The 21,217-nt window shown below is 38.5% G+C and overlaps 1 protein-coding gene across 1 annotated transcript in view; it reads left to right on the top strand.

The window, feature by feature from the left end:
- The window catches only part of COL22A1 (collagen type XXII alpha 1 chain), a 589,887-nt gene that overhangs the window by 278,451 nt on the left and 290,219 nt on the right, over positions 1–21,217 (top strand). The window contains 4 exon segments of the mRNA XM_078153760.1: positions 8,278–8,331; positions 10,896–10,940; positions 15,375–15,428; positions 18,220–18,264. Of these exon segments, the coding sequence (XP_078009886.1) occupies positions 8,278–8,331; positions 10,896–10,940; positions 15,375–15,428; positions 18,220–18,264 (198 nt within the window).

Genomic DNA, 21,217 nt, shown 5'->3' with positions numbered 1-21,217 from the left:
TAAAATCCAAACTTCTTAACTTGATACTTCTAGTCCAGCACCTTCATTTTTAGATGAAGAAATTAAGGACCAGAGAAGTGGGGTGGAGGGGAGAGGGGAGAAACTAGGTTCCTCAGTATTTGAACTTAGGTCTTCCAACTCCAAATCCAAGTGCCCATTCATGAAAGAGTAACCTCATTGCCATCTGATAGACAGAAGCTCTTCTATTCCTGAATTGACCCAGAGGAAGCAAAATGGACCTGCTAGGTTCAGTTACCCAAACTTTATTCTGTCAAACCACTTTAAATGAGTCATGTAGTTTCCTAGAATCTCACAGGCTGATATATGATGTTTGACTTTTGGTATTTGGTTTTGTGCTCATGTCTTTGGAATTGCTATTACAGGGAGAAGATGGACATCCTGGGGTTCCTGGACTCAAGGGAGAAAAGGTGAGCATTTTGGAGAGCACTGAATGGGTATATCTCAGTCTTGTGAATCACCTTCCTTCTCCTTTAGCCTTCTTGGAGAGTAAAACCAAAGAAAGCTATCACTGTTAGGCTGAAATCAAACTTCTTTTCTGTCTCACCTGTCATTCATCAATCATCACTGAGATTCACTGTGACTTTACAGTCACATTGCAATAGAACTAGAGGAGATTCAATGTTTTTCCAGATTGATAAGACCTGCCAGTATTTATGGGCCAGTGGTATAACCTTTAAGAGGGCAGGTTCACTTCCTCTGCACACTGTGAAAACCCAATACTAGCAGCATGAAAAGTGGGGCTACCTAGATAAAACATTTCCGTTTGTGCCCTTATGGGGCTGCAAGGTAGCTTGTTAATTCTTTGGTCCAGTTCCCTCATTTGATACATAAGAAAACTTCCCAAAAATGCAACTTGACAGAATAAATTAGTGGTGAGGCCATTACAAAAACCCAGGTCTTCTGGCCCCTATGTCTATAACAACTTACTGCCCTTTGCCTTAGCAAAATTGAAAACTCACTTCTCTTTTGTATCACACAGAGTTTCAGCATCCTGTCATATATTAAGAATCCCTTGGATGCCCGCAGTGATAAAGAACACATTACTTTTGGAGGCAGTCCATTGTTGGAAAACTTTGATCATAAACAAATTTTCATATTAACTTTTTAAACAAGGAACAAACAAAAATAGTGATTAATCTTTTTTTTTAATTGTGCTACAGTAGGTAAATAACTACAGGGTATAAGCATACCTGAAAAAGTTGTACTCCTCAGACTCATTGTGGTGTGGTGGTGACCGTGATTTCTCAAAGTTTATGCCAGTGAGTGCCATCTTGTCTTTCCTGGCTGCTGTGACGTTTCTACTTACCTTCCTTCGGTCTTCAGTTAGCCTCTGGAATCAATAATAGCCAGCATTTATATAATGTTTTAAGGTTTGCAAATGCTTTGTATATATTATCTCATTTGATCCTCATGAATCTGTGAGATGCTGTTATTATCTTCATGTTACAGATGAAGAATATGAGGCTGAGATATGTTGAGTGACTTGTCCACAGTCTTGCAGCTGTTAAGTGTTTCAGAATTTTAACTCAGGTCTCCCTGGATCTTAGTCCAGAGCTCATTCGATTATACCACCTAGATGTTACCATGTACTAGGGTATAGAGGCCAATGAGCTTCTTCCGAGCAAGTGGCATCTTTTTTTTTTAATCTGCATAGTTTAATCTGCACAGTTTTGTATTTTGTTTTGTTTTGTTTTGTTTTAATCTGCATACCTTCCAGAACCCAGGCAGGTAGCTAGGTGGAGGAGATACCTTCAGGCTAATATTCAGTCAGACCTTTTGACTAACTCTTTTCATGCCATGGAAATACCTGGCACCAAACAACTATCTGAAGTGGGGTTAGAAAGCTTTTTAAAATTCATATTAAAGTTCTGATTCTTAGTTTCCATCCCCTCTAGTATTTGGGAGATTCTACTCAACCAGAATAGAGACGATTGAACTTCCCCCGCAGGCTTCACAAAGCTTCTTTTGTTGCCATGCAAATTATCCTGGGCTCACTCCAGGTCCTTAGGACTAAATCCTTTCTTTATTATGCATACCTGCCAATAACACAATTACTGGGTTTTATTTAGCATTCCAATCAGGGACAAACCTCTATGGTCTTCCTCTGCACAGGGCACACTTCTAGCCTTGGTTGCAGCATGCAAGAGAAGAAGGGTCATAATCTAATTGAGGAAATAAGGTTTACGTACATAAAACAATCTTCAAATTCAATCCAATAATCATATATTAGGTGTCTACCATAGATAAGAATAAAAACAATAAAAAATAACAATTATTTTTCTAAGGGAGTTTGTAATCTACTTAGAGAATGGCATGTAGACAATACAAGTTAAAATGTGATAACTAGGCATGTTTAGCATGGAGAAGAAAAATCATAAGGATGCATAATGGCTATCTTCAAGTATTTGAAGGGCTGTAAAGTGAAAGAAGGATCAAGTGGTTCTCTTTATAGCCTCAGATGAGACAACAAAGAATAGTGGTGGGAGTTGCAAAGAAAGCAGGTTAATCTTGATGTTGGGGAAAACCAGAAGCTTTCTAAATAGAGATTTCCATAAGAGGAATGGGTTTTCAAGCAGAAAATGAATTACTACTTTTCAGGTTTATTTTAGTGGGAATTCCTTTCCAGAGTGGATTGGATAAGATGACTACTGAGGTCAGAGAAAAAATAAGGCAAAGAAGGATATGTGGAAAGGTGGTTCACTTTTAACGAGGCTGATGTGAAGAAAGTGATTTGCCAACCTTAATGTACTACATGTTTACTATTATTATTCAGGAGATAGAAGAGGAGAGAAGAAATATCATTGAAATCTTCCTGGAGAGCTTGACACCTTAGCTGTGTCTTAAAGAGACAGAAGGATTTCCTTTAGGGGAAATGTGAAGGAAATATATTACAAGAATAGGAGCAGATGCATAGAAGAGGTCAAATCCACTAAGGCAGGAGAGAATAAGACAAAATCAGAGAACAGAAAGTTGTCCATATTGTTGAAATGTGAGGCAAGAGAAAGAAGAAAAATGAAATTAGGATGGAAAGGTAGATTGAAGGTGTATTATGGTGCCTAGAAACCTATATTTTATTCTGTATGATACAAGGCAACACTGAAGGGGAGAGAATAATACAAGAATACCTTTTAAGTACTAATCTACTTCACGAGATCTGCTTTCTAGCCCTGACTGGGCATTGAGAAGTGACCTTGAGAAACTCACTTTCCCTTTTTGTGCCTCAGTCTCTTACTCTCTAAAATGAGAGAGCTGGTTTAGGTCACCTTTTTTTGTGTCACAGACTCTTTTGGCAGCTTGGTGAAGCATTTGGATTCCTCAGGGAAAAAAAAATTAAGTGTATAAAATAAAATACATGGGATCACCAAAGAAACCAATTTTATTGAAATAAAAAAAAGCCCCTGAAATCTATCCATAGACACTTTGGAGGTCTGTAGATGCCAGGTTAAGAACCTCTTGTCTAATGATACCCAATTCCACAATTCAAGAATTCAGATCCCTTAAGTACCTACTATGTGTCAGACACTGTGTTAACTGTTAGAGAAAGAAGGGGAAAATATAGTACCTGAACCTAGAGAGCTCGCAGTCTAATGGAGGAGATAACATTCAAACAATTATGTGCTAACAAAATATATGCAGGATAAATTGGAACTAATCAATAGAGATATAGGAAAAGCCTTCCTGTAGAAGGTGGGATTTTAACTGAGACTTGAAGGAATATAGGGAAGCTAGGAGGTGGAGGAGCATTCCAGACATGGAGGATAGATGATGAAAATGCCCAGAATTGAGAAATGAAGTGTCTTTTTAAAGGAACAATAAGGAAGCTACTGGATGGCAGAGTAGGTGAAGTGTGAAAATTCTAAGATAACTAAAAAGGTGAAAGAGGTGGGGTAGGTTATGAAAGACACAGAATGCAAAACAAGATTTTACTTTTGATTCTGGAGGTGATAGAGAATCACAGGAGTTTATTAAGGGAAAGAAGGAATATAGTGAGACCTGTATTTTAGGAAGATCATTCTGACAGCTGAGTGGAAGATGGAGTGGGGAGAGACTTTTAGCAGGAATTTAGCTAACATAGTATAGTAGTTGAAGGGTGAGGTAATGAGTGCTTTAGAGGGCTGGCAGTATCAGAGAAGAGAAGGAAATATATGAGAGAATGTTATGAAGGCAAAATTGACAGGCTTTGGCAACAGATTGGATAGGAGGGTTGAGAGAGACTGAGGATTTTAAGGCTGACAACTGGGAGGATGGTTGTGCCCTCAATTGGGATGCTAAGAAGAGTGAAGTGTTTGAGGAGAAAAATAACGAGTTCAGTTTGGGACATGCTGAGTTTAAGATGTCTATGGAACATCCATTTTGAGATATCAGATAGGCAGTTGGATATATGAGACTGGAGATCAGTAGAGAGGTCAATACCGGAAAAGTAGATTGGAGAAACATCAGTATAGAGATAATTGAATCCATGGCAGCTGCTGAGATCACCAAGTGAAATTGTAAAGAGGAAAAAGAGAAGAGGGCCAGTCAGAGGCCTTTGGGACACGTATGATTAGCAGGTATGATCTGGATGAAAGTCCAGCAGAGGAGACTGAGAGTGGCTGGAGAAGTAGTAGGAGAACTGGGAAAGAGGAATGCCAACAAAACCAAGAGGGAAGAGAAAATTAAGGAAAAGATGCTACTTGACAATATCAGAAACTGCAAGAGATCAAGGAGGATGAGGAATGAAAAAAATACAGCGTTCAGTGGACTAGGAAGCAAAGGCAAAAACAGAACAGTCTTTCAATATTTGATGGCTGTTCTAAGGGGATTTTTTCTACCCTAACATTCTTTGTTCTATTTTTTTAAAGACCTAAGTCCAAAATTGTATGTTCTTGTATGCTTTAATTTTGTTGTAGAATCGTTTTAGTCGTGTTTGATTTTTTGTGACCCTGTTTAGGGTTTTCTTGGCGAAGTTACTAGAGTGATTTGCCATTTCCTTCTCCAGCTCCTCAGATGAGGAATTGAGGAAAAGAGTTAAGTGACTTGCCAAGGATCACACAGCTAGTATCTAAGGCCAGATTTGAACTCCAAAAGATGAGTCTTCCTGACTCCAGGCCCAGTGTTCTATTCACTTTGCCATCTAGCTGCTGTTTACATTCTAAAGTCCTTTCCAGTTTTGCATTCTATATTCTGTGTTTCCTTCCGACTGTGACATTCTGTGATCCAAAATAAATTTGCCATTTGTCCAGGTTTAGATTGTCTTCAAGAGGAACAAAGGAGTGAGGCCTTGGGAAGTTATGTCAGATCAAATTGAATTTCCATTTACTTTTAGGTTAACTATATTTAGAGATCACATGGGATTTTATTCTCGACACTCTTCAACCTCCATCCCTTAAGAAATTTCTTGCAATAATTCAGTGAATCTGTTCTGTCCCATCAAAGTAGACTGGCAGGTTCCCATGCAGGGTTGATACCTAAGGATTCAGAGTGGGCCAAGGTGTCTGAGAAAGGCTATGGCATTCAAGGTTTCATGTAGCTTTTCATCAGTTGAACCTTTATGTTCTTTCTACCTGCCAAGGATCTCAGCTACAATTTTGTGAGTTTTATGCCTTTGGGTGTGCATATGCTTACATAAAATACAACAAGGGTTTAAGAAAACAGCAGTGTACAAAATATACAGCATGTGTAATTGAATCACTTAACTTCACTGTCTTCATTGATCACATGGAGAATATCACCTCTGCCCTAACTATACCACTAGGTTGTTAGTTGTGAGGGTCTGATAAGATGATGGCTGATTCCTTTCCCAATCCTTTCAGCTGTTAGTTCTTTCCTCTTCCACATCCCATCTACTCTGACTATATGCCATATGTACCTGGCTGTTTGCATGCTGTCTCTCCCTTTAGAATGTGAGTTTCTGGAGGGCAGAGATTGGTTTTGTCTTTCGGGGCATCACCAGCATTTTAGCATAGTGCCTGGCATAAAGTAAGAGCTCAATAAAATCATTGTTGACTGTCTATATAACTCTGATGCATTTGTTATTACTAATGTATTTAAATAATTCAAAATTCAGCCATGCTATAGAGGCAGTATCTGTAGTAGGAAGAGCATGGGGGTAGGAATCAGAAGGCCTGGAATTTCTGGCTCTGACTTTAGTTAGCTGCATGATCTTATATACATTACCAGATCTCTCTCTGCCTCAATTTCTTCACCTGTAAAATATGGCTTTTATTCTATTTCAGGGGTCCTTTTGACAGTCTAGTTTAGCCTATGGACCCTCAGAATAATGCCTCATAAAGTCTCAGCTAAAGTCTCATCTTTTGTAAGAATCCTTTCCCAGTCCTTAATCTTAGTACCTTCTCTCTGAGACTAGCCACAATTTACCCTTATATATTTTGGTTGTACGTCTCTTGTTTGCACCTTGTCTCCGCATTAGAGTCTCCCTTGAGAATAAAGCCTTTACTTATTTATTTATTTATCTATTTATCTATCTATCTATCTATCTATCTATCTATCTATCTATCTATCTATCTATTTATTATTCATTCATTCATTCATTCATTCATTCATTCATTCATTCATTTATTTATTTATTTATTTAATGCCTTTCTTTGTATCCCCTGTGCTTCACAAAATGTCTGCCATGTTATAGGTGCTTAATAAATATTAGTTGACTTCCAGACTAATATTTTTTAATGCTTTAATGTTTTTAAATAAAATAAAATACATAGGATTATAAAGAAAACAAATTCTATCCAAATACAGTTATCAAAATTTCAAAAAATATTCACAGACCAAAAGTAAGTTCTCCTGGCCTACATAATATTATGGCTTGTTCTGGCTCTAACACTGTATGACCTAATTCTATCTTTTAAGGCCCCTACCAGCTGTAACAATGCAGTGTCCTACCAGTCAGTATTCTAAAGTCTCTTCTGCCTTCAACATTTTTTTGATTTGATCTTAAAGGCTTCTCCTCTTCCTATCTGCTAATGACATGCCTCCCCCATCACTTTTGGAAGTATTTGCAATGAAATATATCTCATTAAAACAATTTCTGCTTTGTAAGAAAAAGATCCATTTGAGCCAGAGCCAACACGCCCAGCTCTAGAACCCTGACAAGGGAGGGTTTTGCTAGAACACTAATGCCATTGGAGTTTCAATTGTTAGACTGAAGGCTGCAGACACATAATCATCCAGATGAACATTCCCACCTTTCTTTCCTAGGATGCTTGTTAGTGCTACAGCAAGCATCCAAAGACCTCATTTTCCCTGGCTGTGCTGTGATTTCATACCCCTTTATCATCAATACTACCAGCTGGCTAGGCTCAACATGATTACAGCATGTTGTAAGGAAATCTTTGCTCTGGCAGAATAGAGAAGATCATTTGTATTGTAGAATGCTTTAGGTATGAAACAATACTTTCCCATCCATCATTCCATTTGATACTCAAAGCAACCTTGTCAGGGAAATGGGGTCAAGGATCTCCATCTTATAAATGTAGAAACTGAGGACCAGAGAAGGGAGATGACTTATAGCTTTCATGTGAGTCGGACCCAGAAGGAACATTAGATCTGGTCCAACTCTCTCATTTTACAGAGAAAGAAACTAAGGCCAAAGCAGGGAGTTGATTTGCCCCAAATGATGCAGCTAGTAAGTAAGTAATAGGACTGGCCAAAAGACAAAGCCTTAAACCCAATTCACTCTGAATCCCATGGATTGGACAATAGGTCCCTGCTCAAGCACCACTTAATGGTTATTTCATGCTCAGAGTAAATGTAAATAGTAACTATTTCTCTTTTGGCCAGGAACCCTAAGAGTCTTCCCCTCCCAGTTTGATTTTTTTTTTAAAGGAGCCATGCCTTGACTCACTCTTAAAGAGGCTTGTTCACTGAATGAGTGTTGCCTCACTCCAAGTGAGAACCTGAAAAGCCCTTATCTTAAAAGGCCCAAGTTCTGCCATTGCATCCTGGGCCATCTCCAGTCATCCTGATCGATATTTGGCCATTGGACCCAGATGGCTCTGGAGAAGAAAGTGAGACTGATGACTTTGCACAGCCCTCACTCACTCAAATCAAAGTCAATTGCAAGTCATGTCATCACCTTCTTGATGTTCATGGTCCTCTTCTCGAATGAAGGACAAACCACACTACTTTGTTGCAAAGATCTTGTTTGTCTTTTTTTCTCAATGGGAGTAGTGGAAAAGAGATTATTTAATTAATTGAAAAAAGCATTTAATTTAAAAATAATGACTGTTATTTTTCATCTTTTTTTTTTCATTCTAGGGCTCCTTGGGTTTACCTGGACCCCCAGGGAGAGAAGGAGCCAAGGGTGTTCGGGTAAGTTTTATGGGGTGGTATATTGAACTTAATGATCTCTGAGTCCTCTTGAATTTGTGACTCCAATGTCCTATCTCTATCTATCTAATATTCTGTAATTTTGAGATTTTGATTCCATGAAATTAGGAAAGTTTGAAAGAGCTTTGAGCCCCAGGATTCAAATCTCATCTTTGATATATGACCTTAGAAAAGTCACTTACATTCCCTGGCCCTCAGTTTCCTCATCTACAAAAAGATCATTTAGATTGGATGTTTCTTTTCCAACTCTAGACCTATGATCCTTTGATAATATTCTAAGATTCTGTGGATATAAGATTATTTTACAAAAACATAGCTCCATGAGTTTTAGATTCTGTAAGCTCAAGTTCTAGCTCTCCTTGCAATACATTTCATTAAGTACATTATGGGCATCAGGGCCAGGGGAAATGGAGAAAAATGAATTGTTATTGAGTGGAGCACATTGTAGGGAGTAGCGTAGCCCTTTCCAGAGCAACAGAAGCCAGAGGCTAAAGGTTAATAGTCTACATGTTCCTACTCCTATCTAGCATGGAGCAGTGTGGGACTTCCCTTGGATAAAATGTGCAAAGAGTCTCCTGGTATCAGTCTTCTAAGTGAGTAGAGGAAAAAGGCCTATAGCCTGGGTACTTCCCTAGAGATGAAGACAGTAGGTCTTCCAGGCTGTGGGGCGGGCATAGGTGCTGGAGTGAAAGGGAAGGGTCCCTGGAGATTTATTCTTTCCTCTAACCACAGGATGATTTGGGTTGTAAGGAAAGGAAAAAGCTGGAAATAGAAGAGTAGCTGCCATCATTTTGCCAGGCAGCTGTGGCTTTGTCAGCTCAGGGGGTTAGAGCAGCAGTGATAATGTGTCTGAGGTCATCCACTTTTTCTCCATAGGGGCCAGTTAGCTTCTCCCCAATTTGTGGCCACAGTCAAGCTCCTAACCCTTTCTGGCCTCTCATAGTGACAGGGTACTTGGAAATGCAAACTCATTTTAATCCGGTATAAGCCAAACATGGCAAATCTACTCAGAAACAAAATAACAATATGATTCATCCCAAAGACAAACACAAGATATTTTTAGATTTTGCTCCTGGTCTGGCTTATCCTCACCAATGTTATCCTCTATTTTTAAGTGCAGATGAGAGATATTTATTTTTTAGGACCCTTCCCAAACAGTTAGTCTTGATATCAGAAAAAAAAATTCCTAAAAATTATAAGAAGTTAAGTGATAGGCTCCAGGACAGAGAGAAAAGATTCAAGTCTAATCCCTGGACTCTAAATCCTTGTGTTCTTTCTAGTATACCACACTGATTCCCAAGAATGGAACATGTTCTTAATGTCCCCAAGTTGTCTTTTAGTCCTCAGTTAGTTCTGGTTCTGTCTTTCTGGCTGTGCAGTATATTTAATCTCCTCACTTACCCTAAATGTCTTCATATATAAAATGAATGGAATTGACTAGTGGTTCTCAAAATGTGGTACAAGGATCCCCTGGGGTCTTTGAGGTCAAACCTATTTTCATAAGATGTTATTTACCTATTAAAATACTCCTACATTTTCTAACCACATAATTATGTGAGGATGGATTGTCTTTATATACTTCAACCAAAACTACATATTACAACTGATTGATTGTAGGAGCAGATAGCAAAATCCAAATGTCTTTATTAAGCTTATCATTAAAGAAATCTTCAAATTATGTAAAACCATACCACTTTTCTAACTTTTCTGTTTTGGAAAGAACTTGTTATTCATAAATATATTTTTCTGTTAATATGAATGGGTTTATTCTTATTTTAATGAATTAATAAATATTTTTAAAATGTATAATTTTTAAAATTTCCAATACAGTAAATATCTGTAGAAATAGACCATTTAAACAAAAGCTTTTTAGGGGCATAAATAATTTTTAAGCAGGTAAAGGGATCTTTAGACCAAAAAGTTTGAAAACTATCTGGATTAAAATAATGACCTCCAAGGTTCCTTCCAGTGCTAAAAAAAAAAAAATCTACGCTCAAGGACTGTTGTAGCTTTCATAGCTTGTATGCTAAACCCATTCTATTTTCTAATATGGTATGTTTCATTGTTAATATAGAAATATGTTTTGTATTTCTTCACATGTATAATCAATATCATATTGCTTGCCTTCTCAAGGAGTGGAGGCAGGGCAGGAGGGAGAGAATTTGGAGCTCGAAATTTAAAAGAAAAATGAATATTAAAAACTTTTAAGAACATAATTGGGAAATATTTAATAAAATCAATTTTGTATATATATATGTATATATATATATATACACACACACATATATATATACACACAGAGAAAGAGAGAGAGAGAGAGAGAGAGAGAGAGAGAGAGAGAGAGAGAGAGAGACATGTTATGTTTTAATATCCTTTTTGACTCTTAACAATCTATATTTTCAAGTATCTTCCAGTCCTGAGATCTAGGTTTCCGCGAACATTTGTTTGAAATAGCAGACTTAGAAAGGAAATATGAGACTCACTCTTTCATGAATTAGAGTCCACCATATTGGCTCAGGTTGTAATAATGTTTTATTTTCATACAGGGGGAGCCAGGGGAACCTGGATTACCTGGTGAGGTGGGTCTGAAGGTAAGCTTCTTTTTTTGTAACACATTTTAATAGATTGTAAGTTCCTTAAGGAGATGAATTGCTCTTTATTTAATAAGTATTTACTGAACTAAATATGGTTAAATGATTTTTCTATATTCAATAGATTAATCCAGATGGATATGTATTTCTAAAAAACATAGTTGCAAAAGTTCAACTAGTCAGTTAGGTGAAAATGGTTTTGGATGAACTCATGAAAGATTCTATGGTCCATAAGATTATAGTCTATTAGAGGAATAAAATGAAAATAGAGATGACTAGGAGCGCATTAGAGAGGTGTAAGGGAGAGGGTCATCACTGATCAAAAAAGCCTTCATGGATGAGATGCCATTAGAGTTGTATTTCAAAAGAATATGTAGTGATTCTATGAGAAAAGGAAGGAATATAGAATGTTGCAGAGTTATTATAGGGGGACAGTCTGAGCAAAAGAATAAATGTGGGAAGGTGTTAGGCCTGTTGGGGGATCAGTGAATTGTCCAATATTCCTTGACTTTAATATGTGGATGTAATCAGTATGAGATGAGGCAGTATGAGATGTACGGGCACCAGTTTATGGAGCCCCTCAAATATCAAAAGGAAGAATCTGAACTAGATTTGGTGAGCAGTAAAAGGCCACTAGAGATTTTTGAGCAGACGTCTTTGAGTGGCATGTCCAAAACACTGCATAAGGAAGGTAATTTAAGCAGCAGTATGAAGACTGGATCGGAGGTAGGGAATGAGGAGAGACTGGACATGAAATAGGAGGTGACTGCAGTAGTCCAAGTGAATAATGAGGGCCTGTACCAGAGTGGTTACAGTGAGGACAGAAAGCAGGTGACAGACTGAAAAAACAAATTTTAAATATGGAATTGATATGACCTGATAATTGATTGGATAGGAGGTATGAGGGAGAGGAAAAAGCCGAAGATAGCGCCACAGCTACGTGCATGGGAGATTGGCTGAATGGAGGGTCAGACGCAAAGAGTACATTTCAAAGGAGGAGAAGCCACTGGGTAGGAGAAGGGTGAGAGTTATGTGCTGTAGGCATTTGGATTTGCCACAGTGAGAAGCCGTAGCTCACAGCCCCTGGCAGACAGGTTTCATCCGACGTTCCTTTCCTGCCTCAGTTAAATAGTATCTACAGAGACTGTCCAAAGAGAAGACCGTGCCTCAGCAATGTGCAGAATCATTCCAGGTTTGTCCTCAGGACTCACCTAGGATCTTGCTGACTGCAGAGGAAAGTGTGAATGGTGAGAAGTCTGAGGAACTGCAGTCACTTAGTTTCACTTAGTAATGCATCAGCAAAGTCCGGAGAACTGGGACACGGAAGAGGATGAGGGGGGACTGGAAAGGTCACAACTGCCGTTACACTTGGCACAATTACAGGCCTGGCGAGGTCACTTCTCTTTGTCTGTTTCTAAGGAAGCCCAGTCCTCCCCATGACTTTCACGTATCTATAGAAGACCTCAGTAGAGACAGCTTATGGTTTTGTTTTTCCTTATATTTTTCTCACCCATGAAGAGGTGGTCATTCCACACATTGAAACTGCCTTCAATACCTGGAGTTTTAGCCTGGAGAAGAGAAGATATTGTAGGGTCCTGGTGGTGGAGTTGATTGCTGTCAGAAAGATCTGCATTTGAATCCTGCTAAATACTTACTAGCTTTGTGAATCTGAACAAGTCATTTAACCTCTTGTCTGCCTCAGTTTCTTCATCTGTAAAATGAGGGAGTGGGATTTAATGGCCTTCCAGGTATAAATCTATGATCTTATGAATCTCTTAACATCTTTTATCTCACTTATCCTAACTGCCTTGGGGGGCAGGCCAGGCAGGACTTATTGTCCCCATCTTGCAGATAAGGTAGCTAATGTCAAGAGAGGGGAAGTACTTGCCCTACCTAGCTTACTAGAATTCTGTGAGGAAAGTACTTATAAGATGTACAGGGCTAAAACTTGATTTTAAATGAAGAGACTTGGAGAGGATGATGGTTAACCCGGAGGAAAAGAGGACAAGGTTCTATTGCACTTTTAGATTTATAAAGCACTTTTCTCAATACATTCTATGAGAGTGGTAGTACAAGCAATCATATCATCAATTTAAAGATGAGGAAAATGAAATTCAGAGTGATGTTGTGATTGGCCCACATCACACAGCCAGTAGGTGTTAGAGGACAGATTCTAATCCATGTCTTCCCACCTGAAATTAAACAACAAGTCTTTAAGTATTTATTATTCACTTACTATGTGCCTATCACTGTGCTAAGCACTGGGAATGCAAGTAATAAGAATGAAATAATCTCTAATTGCAAGCCATAATGGATGAGATGCCATTAGATTTGCATTTTATTTTATTTTATTTTATTTTTTTTGGCTAGGCAATGGGGTTAAGTGACTTGCCTAGGGTCACGCAGCTAGTAAGTGTTCTGTGTCTGAGGGCGGATTTGAACTCAAGTCCTCCTGAATTCAGGGCTGGTGCTCTATCCACTGCACCACCTAACTGCCCCCTTGGAGTTGCATTTTAAAAGAATGTGTAGGGATTCCACAAGCAAAGAAAAGGATAGAGATTGTTGCAGATTTATTGTAGATCAGTCTGAGAAAAGCATAAAGGTGGGAAGGTGTAAGGCCTATTTGGGATCAGGGAATTGTCCAGGAGCTCACTTTCTGATGGAGGAGGAAAGGAGATATATGTGTATATAGCATATCCACAATATATTAGCATATCCGTAAGATGAATAAATACAAACAACAAATTAGCTAATTACGAGGTAGTTTGAGAAGGAGAGCAATTGTATTTGTGGAATGAGGAAAGGCTTCGTGCAGAAGGTAGTGATTAAACTTCATCTTGAAAGAAGAGAGGGACTCTATGATAAATCATTAAGGAGGGAATGAATTATATAAATGAGGGAATGGCCATTGCAAAGGTGTGGAGATGAGAGATGGAATGCCATGGGTATGAGGAACAGAGAAAAAGCCAGGATGAGTAGATCACTTGGCATAGAAAGGGGAACAATGCCCATTGAAGTTGGAAAGGTAGACTGGGGCCAGGTTGTGAAGGGCTTTGCAAACTAATCAGGGGAACATATACTTTACCCTAAAGCCAATAGGTAGACGTCATAGTTGGTTAAGTAGGGAAGTAACTTGGTCAGGTCTGTGCTTAAGGAAAATGACTTTGGCAGTAGTGTGTAGGAAGGACTGGAGTAGTGAGAGACGTGAGATAGGGAGACCAATTAGGAGGTTGTTGCAGTAATGTAGGTGAGAGGTGATGAGGGCTTGAACTAAGGGGACATCTCTGTGGATGGAGTAAAGAGGTCAGAAGTGAGTGATGTTGTAAAGCAAGAAGCTGAAAGATTTTGGCAACCGACTGGATATATAGCATGAAGTAGAATAAAGATTCCAGGATAATGCCAAGGTTAGAAACCTGAGAGACTGGAAGAATGGTGGTGCCTCTGACAGAAATAGGAAAGGCTGGGAGGAAAGATAATGAGTTCTGCTTTAGACGTCTGGAATTTAAGATTGTTTTGAAATATCCGATAAGCGATTGGCTATGTAAGACTGAAGTACAGGGGAGAAACTAGGGCTACCTATCTGTCTGTCTGTCTGTCTACCTCTGTTTTATTTGCCTTCTACACAAAGATGATAAACTGAGGAACTGATGAAGTTACCAAGAGAGTACAGAGAGATAAGACATCCTCAGACAGAATACTGAGGAATATCAATAGTGAAGGGGCCTGGTGTGGTGTGAGTGAATAAGTCAAATCAACAAGCGTTGATTAAGTGCTTATATATGCCAAACCTTGTGCTAAGTGCCAGGGATACAAACACAAGATAAACTAAGGGCAGCCCCTGTCTACAGGAAGCTTTTCTTTTAACAAGGCAAGACAAATAAAGAGGGCTGAAAAGTAGAAGGTTGAGGGGAGTGCCAGCATGAGGGAATGGTTACAAAAGCTTGAGAATGAAGAATGGTTGGAAACTTTGCCTTGAAATAGAGGTTCTAGAACAACTCACCAATGAAAGAAGGGGGCTGTAGAAGCAGAGGGAGAAGGTAGCTGAAAGGCACCAAAGGTGACTAGGCTAAGACAGGTAGGAGTAGAACCAGGAAAGAGAAGTATCATGGAAACTCTGGAAATAAGAGACCGAGACAATTTGTTATAGCGACACTGCTTTCTCAAATATAATGAAATCTTAGGTGTTGTGGGTGCTTCTGGGTTGGGCTGACATGTTTGGGAATGATGTTGTCCCAGTTACCTCTTACATCATCCCACATAGTTTCCTTTGTGTCAGAGTAGCTCCAGCTGCCTTTTATTACGGAGTTTGATCGCACAATCAATGTCTGTTTCCTTTTCCTTTTCTCATGTTGGTGTAAGGGTTTTTTGGGTGATTTTTGTTTTGTTCTCCTAATGTTTGTCCTTTTTCCCCTATTTTTGAAAATGCCTTTCCAGGGACCAGTGGGGCCTCCAGGACCACCAGGTCTTCCTGGAGAGATCGGGATTCCGGTAAGTAATGGCACTATCTAGAGAATCCATTTTCCCCCTTGGAAATGTTTCTGCTTGATTGAATCCCTCTGGAAGGTGACTGAGCAGTGCAGGGGGAAACTTCCAAGCCTCTGTTTATACTCACACACGGCCAGGCTTCTAATTCCAGCAAAGCCACCAGTTAGCCCTGGTACAACAACAACAAGAATAACAAAAACAAACAAACTAAAACAATGAAAGGACAGGTTCTAGATCTAAACCTGGAAGGGAGCTCAGAGTTCATTTAGTCCAAACCCCTCATTTTATAGACGAGGAAACTGAGGCCAGAACTGTGAGAGGATTTGCCTAAAGTTGTACAGACAGTAGCAAACCCAGGATCCAAACATGGTCCCTGTGGCTCCAAGTTAAGCCTTCTTTCCACCCTGTCTTACTCCTTCGAATGCTGCAAGTTGGGAAGAGCTGTAGATTTGAAGCTATAAGTCCTGGGATCAAATTCTGGGTCTTTCACTAACTAGTTGCCTAACCTAAGGTAGGTCATTTTCTCTGTTCCTCAGTTTCCATACTTCTAAAACCAGTGTTGTAGTATGAAGTCTTTAAGGTTCCTGCTAGCACTGTTGTTAAATAAAGCTTAACGTTATCACCACCACTAATAAGCAAATTTGTCTTTTAACAGGATACTACATTTTGGCAAAAAAAAGATCACTAATAAGAGGATTTTAGGTATCCACAACCTTAGTGGAGAATGTACTTATTTATTTATCTATTTATCCATTCATGTATCTATCTATCTATCTTTCTATCTATCTATCTATCTATCTATCTATCTATCTATCTATCTATCTATCTTTCTGCTTTGGGGAGCTGGGGATGGATAGTGTAGTCTATCCATCAGAACCCTGAAATCATGACATAGAGACAACCATACTACAGTTTCACTGTCTGCTCTGGCCTATTCTGTTCATAGAGTCATAGATCTCGGAGTCAAAAGCAACCATAGAGATCATCTATTTAAATCACTGCCGGGAAGAGAATTTTGTTAGAAGTTTGAGGTGAATTTCTCTTAGAGCACTTACAGATTAAGTGACTTGCCTAATATCTTGCATTCCTTCTGTGTCAGAAGTGGGCTTTGAAGCCCAAGTCTTCTTGAATCTCATGCCAGTTCTTTATCATCGATACCTGGTTGCCTTTCTTCCATGTGTTAATGCCTTAAATACTTGACAATAGCAATTATATCCTCCATGATTTTTTTTCTTCTCTAAATTAAACATTCCTGGTAATAATCACTCCTTCAATCAATCACAAGCATTTATTAAGTACCTTATATGTGTCAGGCACTATGCTAAATAGCTAATTTTTCTGAGATGCTTTGAGGCAGGGGTGGGGAAACTGAGGCCTCCAGGCCACATGTGGCCTTCTAGGTCCTTGGGTGTGGGCTTTTGACTGAGTCCAAGTTTTACGAACAAATCCTTTTATTAAGAGAATCTATTCTGTGAAGTTTGGATTCAGTCAAAAGACTGCACTTGAGGACCTAGAAGGCCCCTTGTGGCTTTGAGGCCTCAGGTTCATCACCCCTGCTTTAAGGGTTACAAAGTACTTTCCTCACAATAACCCTGAGAGGTAGATAATGCAATTAATGTTATCCTCATTTTATAGATAGGCAGCTAGGAAGTGCAATGGATAGAGTTCTAGGCCTGGAGTCAGGAAGACTCATCTTCCTGAATTTAAATTTGTCCTCAGATATGAGCTGTATGACCCTGGGCAGGTCACTTTACCCTATTTGCCTTAGTTTCCTCATCTGTAAAATGAGCTGGAGAAAGAAATGGCAAACTACTCCAGTATCTTTGCCAAGAAAACCCCAAATAGGGTCAGGAAGAGTTGGACACAACTGACATTTTATAGATGATAAAACTGAGGGTCAGAGAATTGAAATGGATTGTCCATGGTCAGGCAGCATAAATGTCAGAAACAGATCTTTACCCCAACTCTCTTGATTTAGAATTTCATGCTCTTTCCACTTAAAGACTTTCAGTCACAGGGAACTCAGTATCTTGAGTGAGCCCATAAAATTTTGAAGCAGTTTTCAGTTTTAGGAAGTTTTTCATTATTTTGAGTTGAAGCCTTCTTCTTTACTTGCCTACTGTTCTTCTTCTGCCTTATAAGCCTATGTGGTCTCTGCTACTTTTTTTTTTTCAGTTGGTGCTGAAGAGGACTGAACCCCTGATTTCACTGTTACAGGGAATTTCCAATAAGGGTATTCCCTCTACCAATGGAAATCAAAAATTGGTATAAAACATATAGTTTTAGGAAGTGGCCTGGAGTACTTGAAAGTTAAGTGATTTGCCCAGGGTCTCATACTACTATATGTCAGTGGTGGGCCTTGAAGCCAAATTTTCTTCACTCAAGGGTCAAATCTGTATTATAACATCCCTTATATGCAGATGACTTTCAAATCTCTGTCTCTAGGCTGGAACTCACTCCCTAGATTTACATGTCTTCTCTATAATATCTCCAAAAGAAGCTGGTAGTCAAGAAAATTGAGTTGTAGAACTTGTTCTGCCATTAACTAGCTCTATGTCCACTGGACAAGTCACATGTCTTTACTCGGACTTCATTTTCCTACCTGTAGAATGAGGGGTTCGGAGAAGACGACCTTTCCTGTCTCTTCAATGTCTCTGTAGTTTTCAGGCTGAGAAGTTGCCAGTCCTACTGAGGACAGTGTCCTCTGCATGTGGTTTGGACCAAAACAGGCAAATGATGAGTATAGGGATGTAAGTGAAATATGTGTGATTTCCTTTTTTTCTTTCTTTGACAGGGTCTCCAAGGAGAGCGAGGAGAAAGAGGGCCTCGAGGAGATAAGGTATTTAGCATACCCTTCAATCAATATGGTATTTAAGATATAATCAGGGAAGTAAGGTTCCTGATGACCGTTTTCTGTATGTGTGTTCCCACATGCAAGTACACGAACATGAGTATGTGAGTGTATGCAACTATGATTAGGCATATGTATGTATGTATCACCGTGTATTGGGTTCATCTGTATATATGAGCATATATGTGTCTATATGGGGTGAGTGTGTGTGTGTATATATGTGTGTGTATGTGTGTGTGTGTACATACACACACACACACACACACACACACACACACACACATATATATACATATATACATACATACATACATACATATATATACCTTTAGTTAGTTCTTTTTTCAAAAATGTAAAATGTCAATTGAGAATCTCTCCATAAAGAAAAGTGTTACCTGAAGCAAGGTCTTCCTGTTTATCCTAAGATGTTTCTGACAGAGCATTGGTTATTAAGCTTAGAGATGTGGGTTTTTGTCCTGATTTGGGCTTGAGACCTTGACCAAGTCACTTTGTACTGGGCTTCAGTTGTTGTTTTAAATCTAGAAAATGAATTTGTACTAAATTTTCTCTAAGCTCTCCCTCAGCTGTCACATTCTTCTTTCTGCAATTCAGGCCTGAGAACTGGAGGCTTTTCCCTGGAAAAGTCTCCTTATCTCCCTACAAAGATGAATGGTATAGTTTTCCAATTGAAAAGGGTTGGGTCAGGCTGTCTATCCTCAGCTGACTTCCTATAATTGAAAGAGTTCTAGTAATGGGTCCATCGATTTAAAAACAGTAAAAACAAAATAAATGAAACCAAAAAAAAAATAAATGAACAAAAAAAGGACTGAATGTTTTAAACAGTATGTAGATAAAATGTCTTAGTGACTTCCACTGAGCCTACACTATTTGTATTTCTGAAATAACTTAGTGATTCTTCTCTGGATTTCAAGTCCAATCTAATGTTCTTCCTAGAAGGGAAAGTAAAGAAACTTGAAGAATGCCTCCCCTACTCTGTTAGGTGAAAATGAAACATTCCTAAAGGAAACAAAAGCCAGGTTTCAGTGGCTGGTAGGGATGGGGGCAATTCCGGCATGGAGAAGGGGAGGCTTGAACCTTGTTAGACTTTTATAGAGTAGATAAATGTTACCAGAGAAGGAAGAGAAGGAAAGGGTCAACAATACGTTTAGACTTGACTGCAAAGAATACTATAGTAGAGAGCCACAAAAATTATCAGCTATGCCATCATCTAGCAAGGGTCAGAGGAAGAATTAAAGAGTAGTAATAGTTTGTTGGGCCCAGTGGATATGAGTGCCAGACCTAGAATAAGGAAGACTCATCTTCCTGAGTTCAAATCTGGCCTCAGACATTTATTATCTGTGTCACCTTGGTCAACTCACTTATCCCTATTTGCCTCAGTTTCCTCATCTGTAAAATGAGCTGGAGAAGGAAATGGCAAACCATTCCAGTATCTTTGCCAAGAAAACCCCAAATGGAGTCAGAGTCAGATGATTGAAAAACTACTGAACAAAAAAAAATACGTTATTTTCTAGTTAAGGATATTGAAGCAGGTAATTGTTAACTCTAATAACAGTGATAGAGAAGACATTCTGGTGCATGTATTCAAGCAATAGCTGAGAAATTTCTAAAATAATAAAATGGATGACCACTACCCACTTTTAATGTTTAATTATACTGTCAGAAAGAAACCTAAAAATTGTGCAATGATTACAAAGGGTTTTCAGGAGATCAAGAAGATGGTAGGTAGGGACATAAATTATGCTTTATTCACTTTTTAAAAAAACATTTCTTGCCATTGGAGGCAAGGGAATACAGAGGAGAAAAAAATAATTGGGGAAATGAACTAATATCTGAAGAGATGGTGACTGAGAAGAGTACATGGATTTCTGAACCATAGCTTACAATATAGTGATAACAGAATCTTGGCCAGAGAGAGAATAAACCTAACAAAGGGTACTAAGAATATATTTGCTGAATGTCTTGCAAATCCAATCTAAAATGCTTTAAATAAAAGTTTGGGGATGGAGAAGACTGCATTTTCATACATATATATTTGTATCTATCTATCTATCTATATGTATCTATATGTATCTATATGTGTATATATATGTATCTATATGTATATGTATCTATATGTGTGTATATATATGTATATACATATATATATATATGTATATATATGTGTGTATGTGTATATATACAGATCCACAAAAGAAGGTAGTATTAAAACCCATGACCTCATATCAGTCTACTTACATGCTTCACATTTAGGGAAGAAGCATGAAGAATTAGAGATCTTAGTTCCAGGAGTCAAATTTGAGCTAATAGGTATCGCTAAGTCTTGATGGGATGAATACCTGCCTAGTCTGTGGCTACACATGGGTATACCTTATTCAGAAGAAACAAGACAGATAAAAGGTAGGGGAAAGAAAAAAAGAATAAGTATTCATGTAATGCCTACTATGTGCCAGGCATTGTGCCAAGTACCGTGCAAATATTAAAAGGCAAAGATAGCATTACATGTTGTGAAAATCCATTCATGTGAAGAAATTCAAGAATGTGAGTGGGGTAGTCATGGAGGAAGGGATTTAGGTTAAGATCAAGCTGAAGCAATTTTGTCATCAAACTATACAGACGACCTGGACAGAATGAAGAAATGGATGAGGAGCTTGGGAAAGAAATCATAAGCCCAGCACAGGAATATTGTGTATACACACATGTGTATATACACAGACACATATGTACATCTACATATATATATATACATATATGTGAAAAGGGACTTCAATTAACCAAACTTCAAATTAACTTCTAAAAAAAGAGCAGCTAATAACGTCTTGACTTGCCTTAATGCTAATTTTATTCTTTAAAACATGAAGAATCAAACAAAGGAAAATTTGACCATGAATCTTATTCTCACTAATATGTATTAACTGGTTGC

Source organism: Phascolarctos cinereus, unplaced genomic scaffold (genome assembly GCF_003287225.1).
Source record: "Phascolarctos cinereus isolate Bilbo 61053 unplaced genomic scaffold, phaCin_HiC Scaffold_4;HRSCAF=312, whole genome shotgun sequence".
In the NCBI taxonomy this organism is placed as follows: domain Eukaryota; kingdom Metazoa; phylum Chordata; class Mammalia; order Diprotodontia; family Phascolarctidae; genus Phascolarctos; species Phascolarctos cinereus.
The sequence above is the reverse complement of the archived record's forward strand: the minus strand, read 5'-3'. Positions and strand labels throughout refer to the sequence as shown.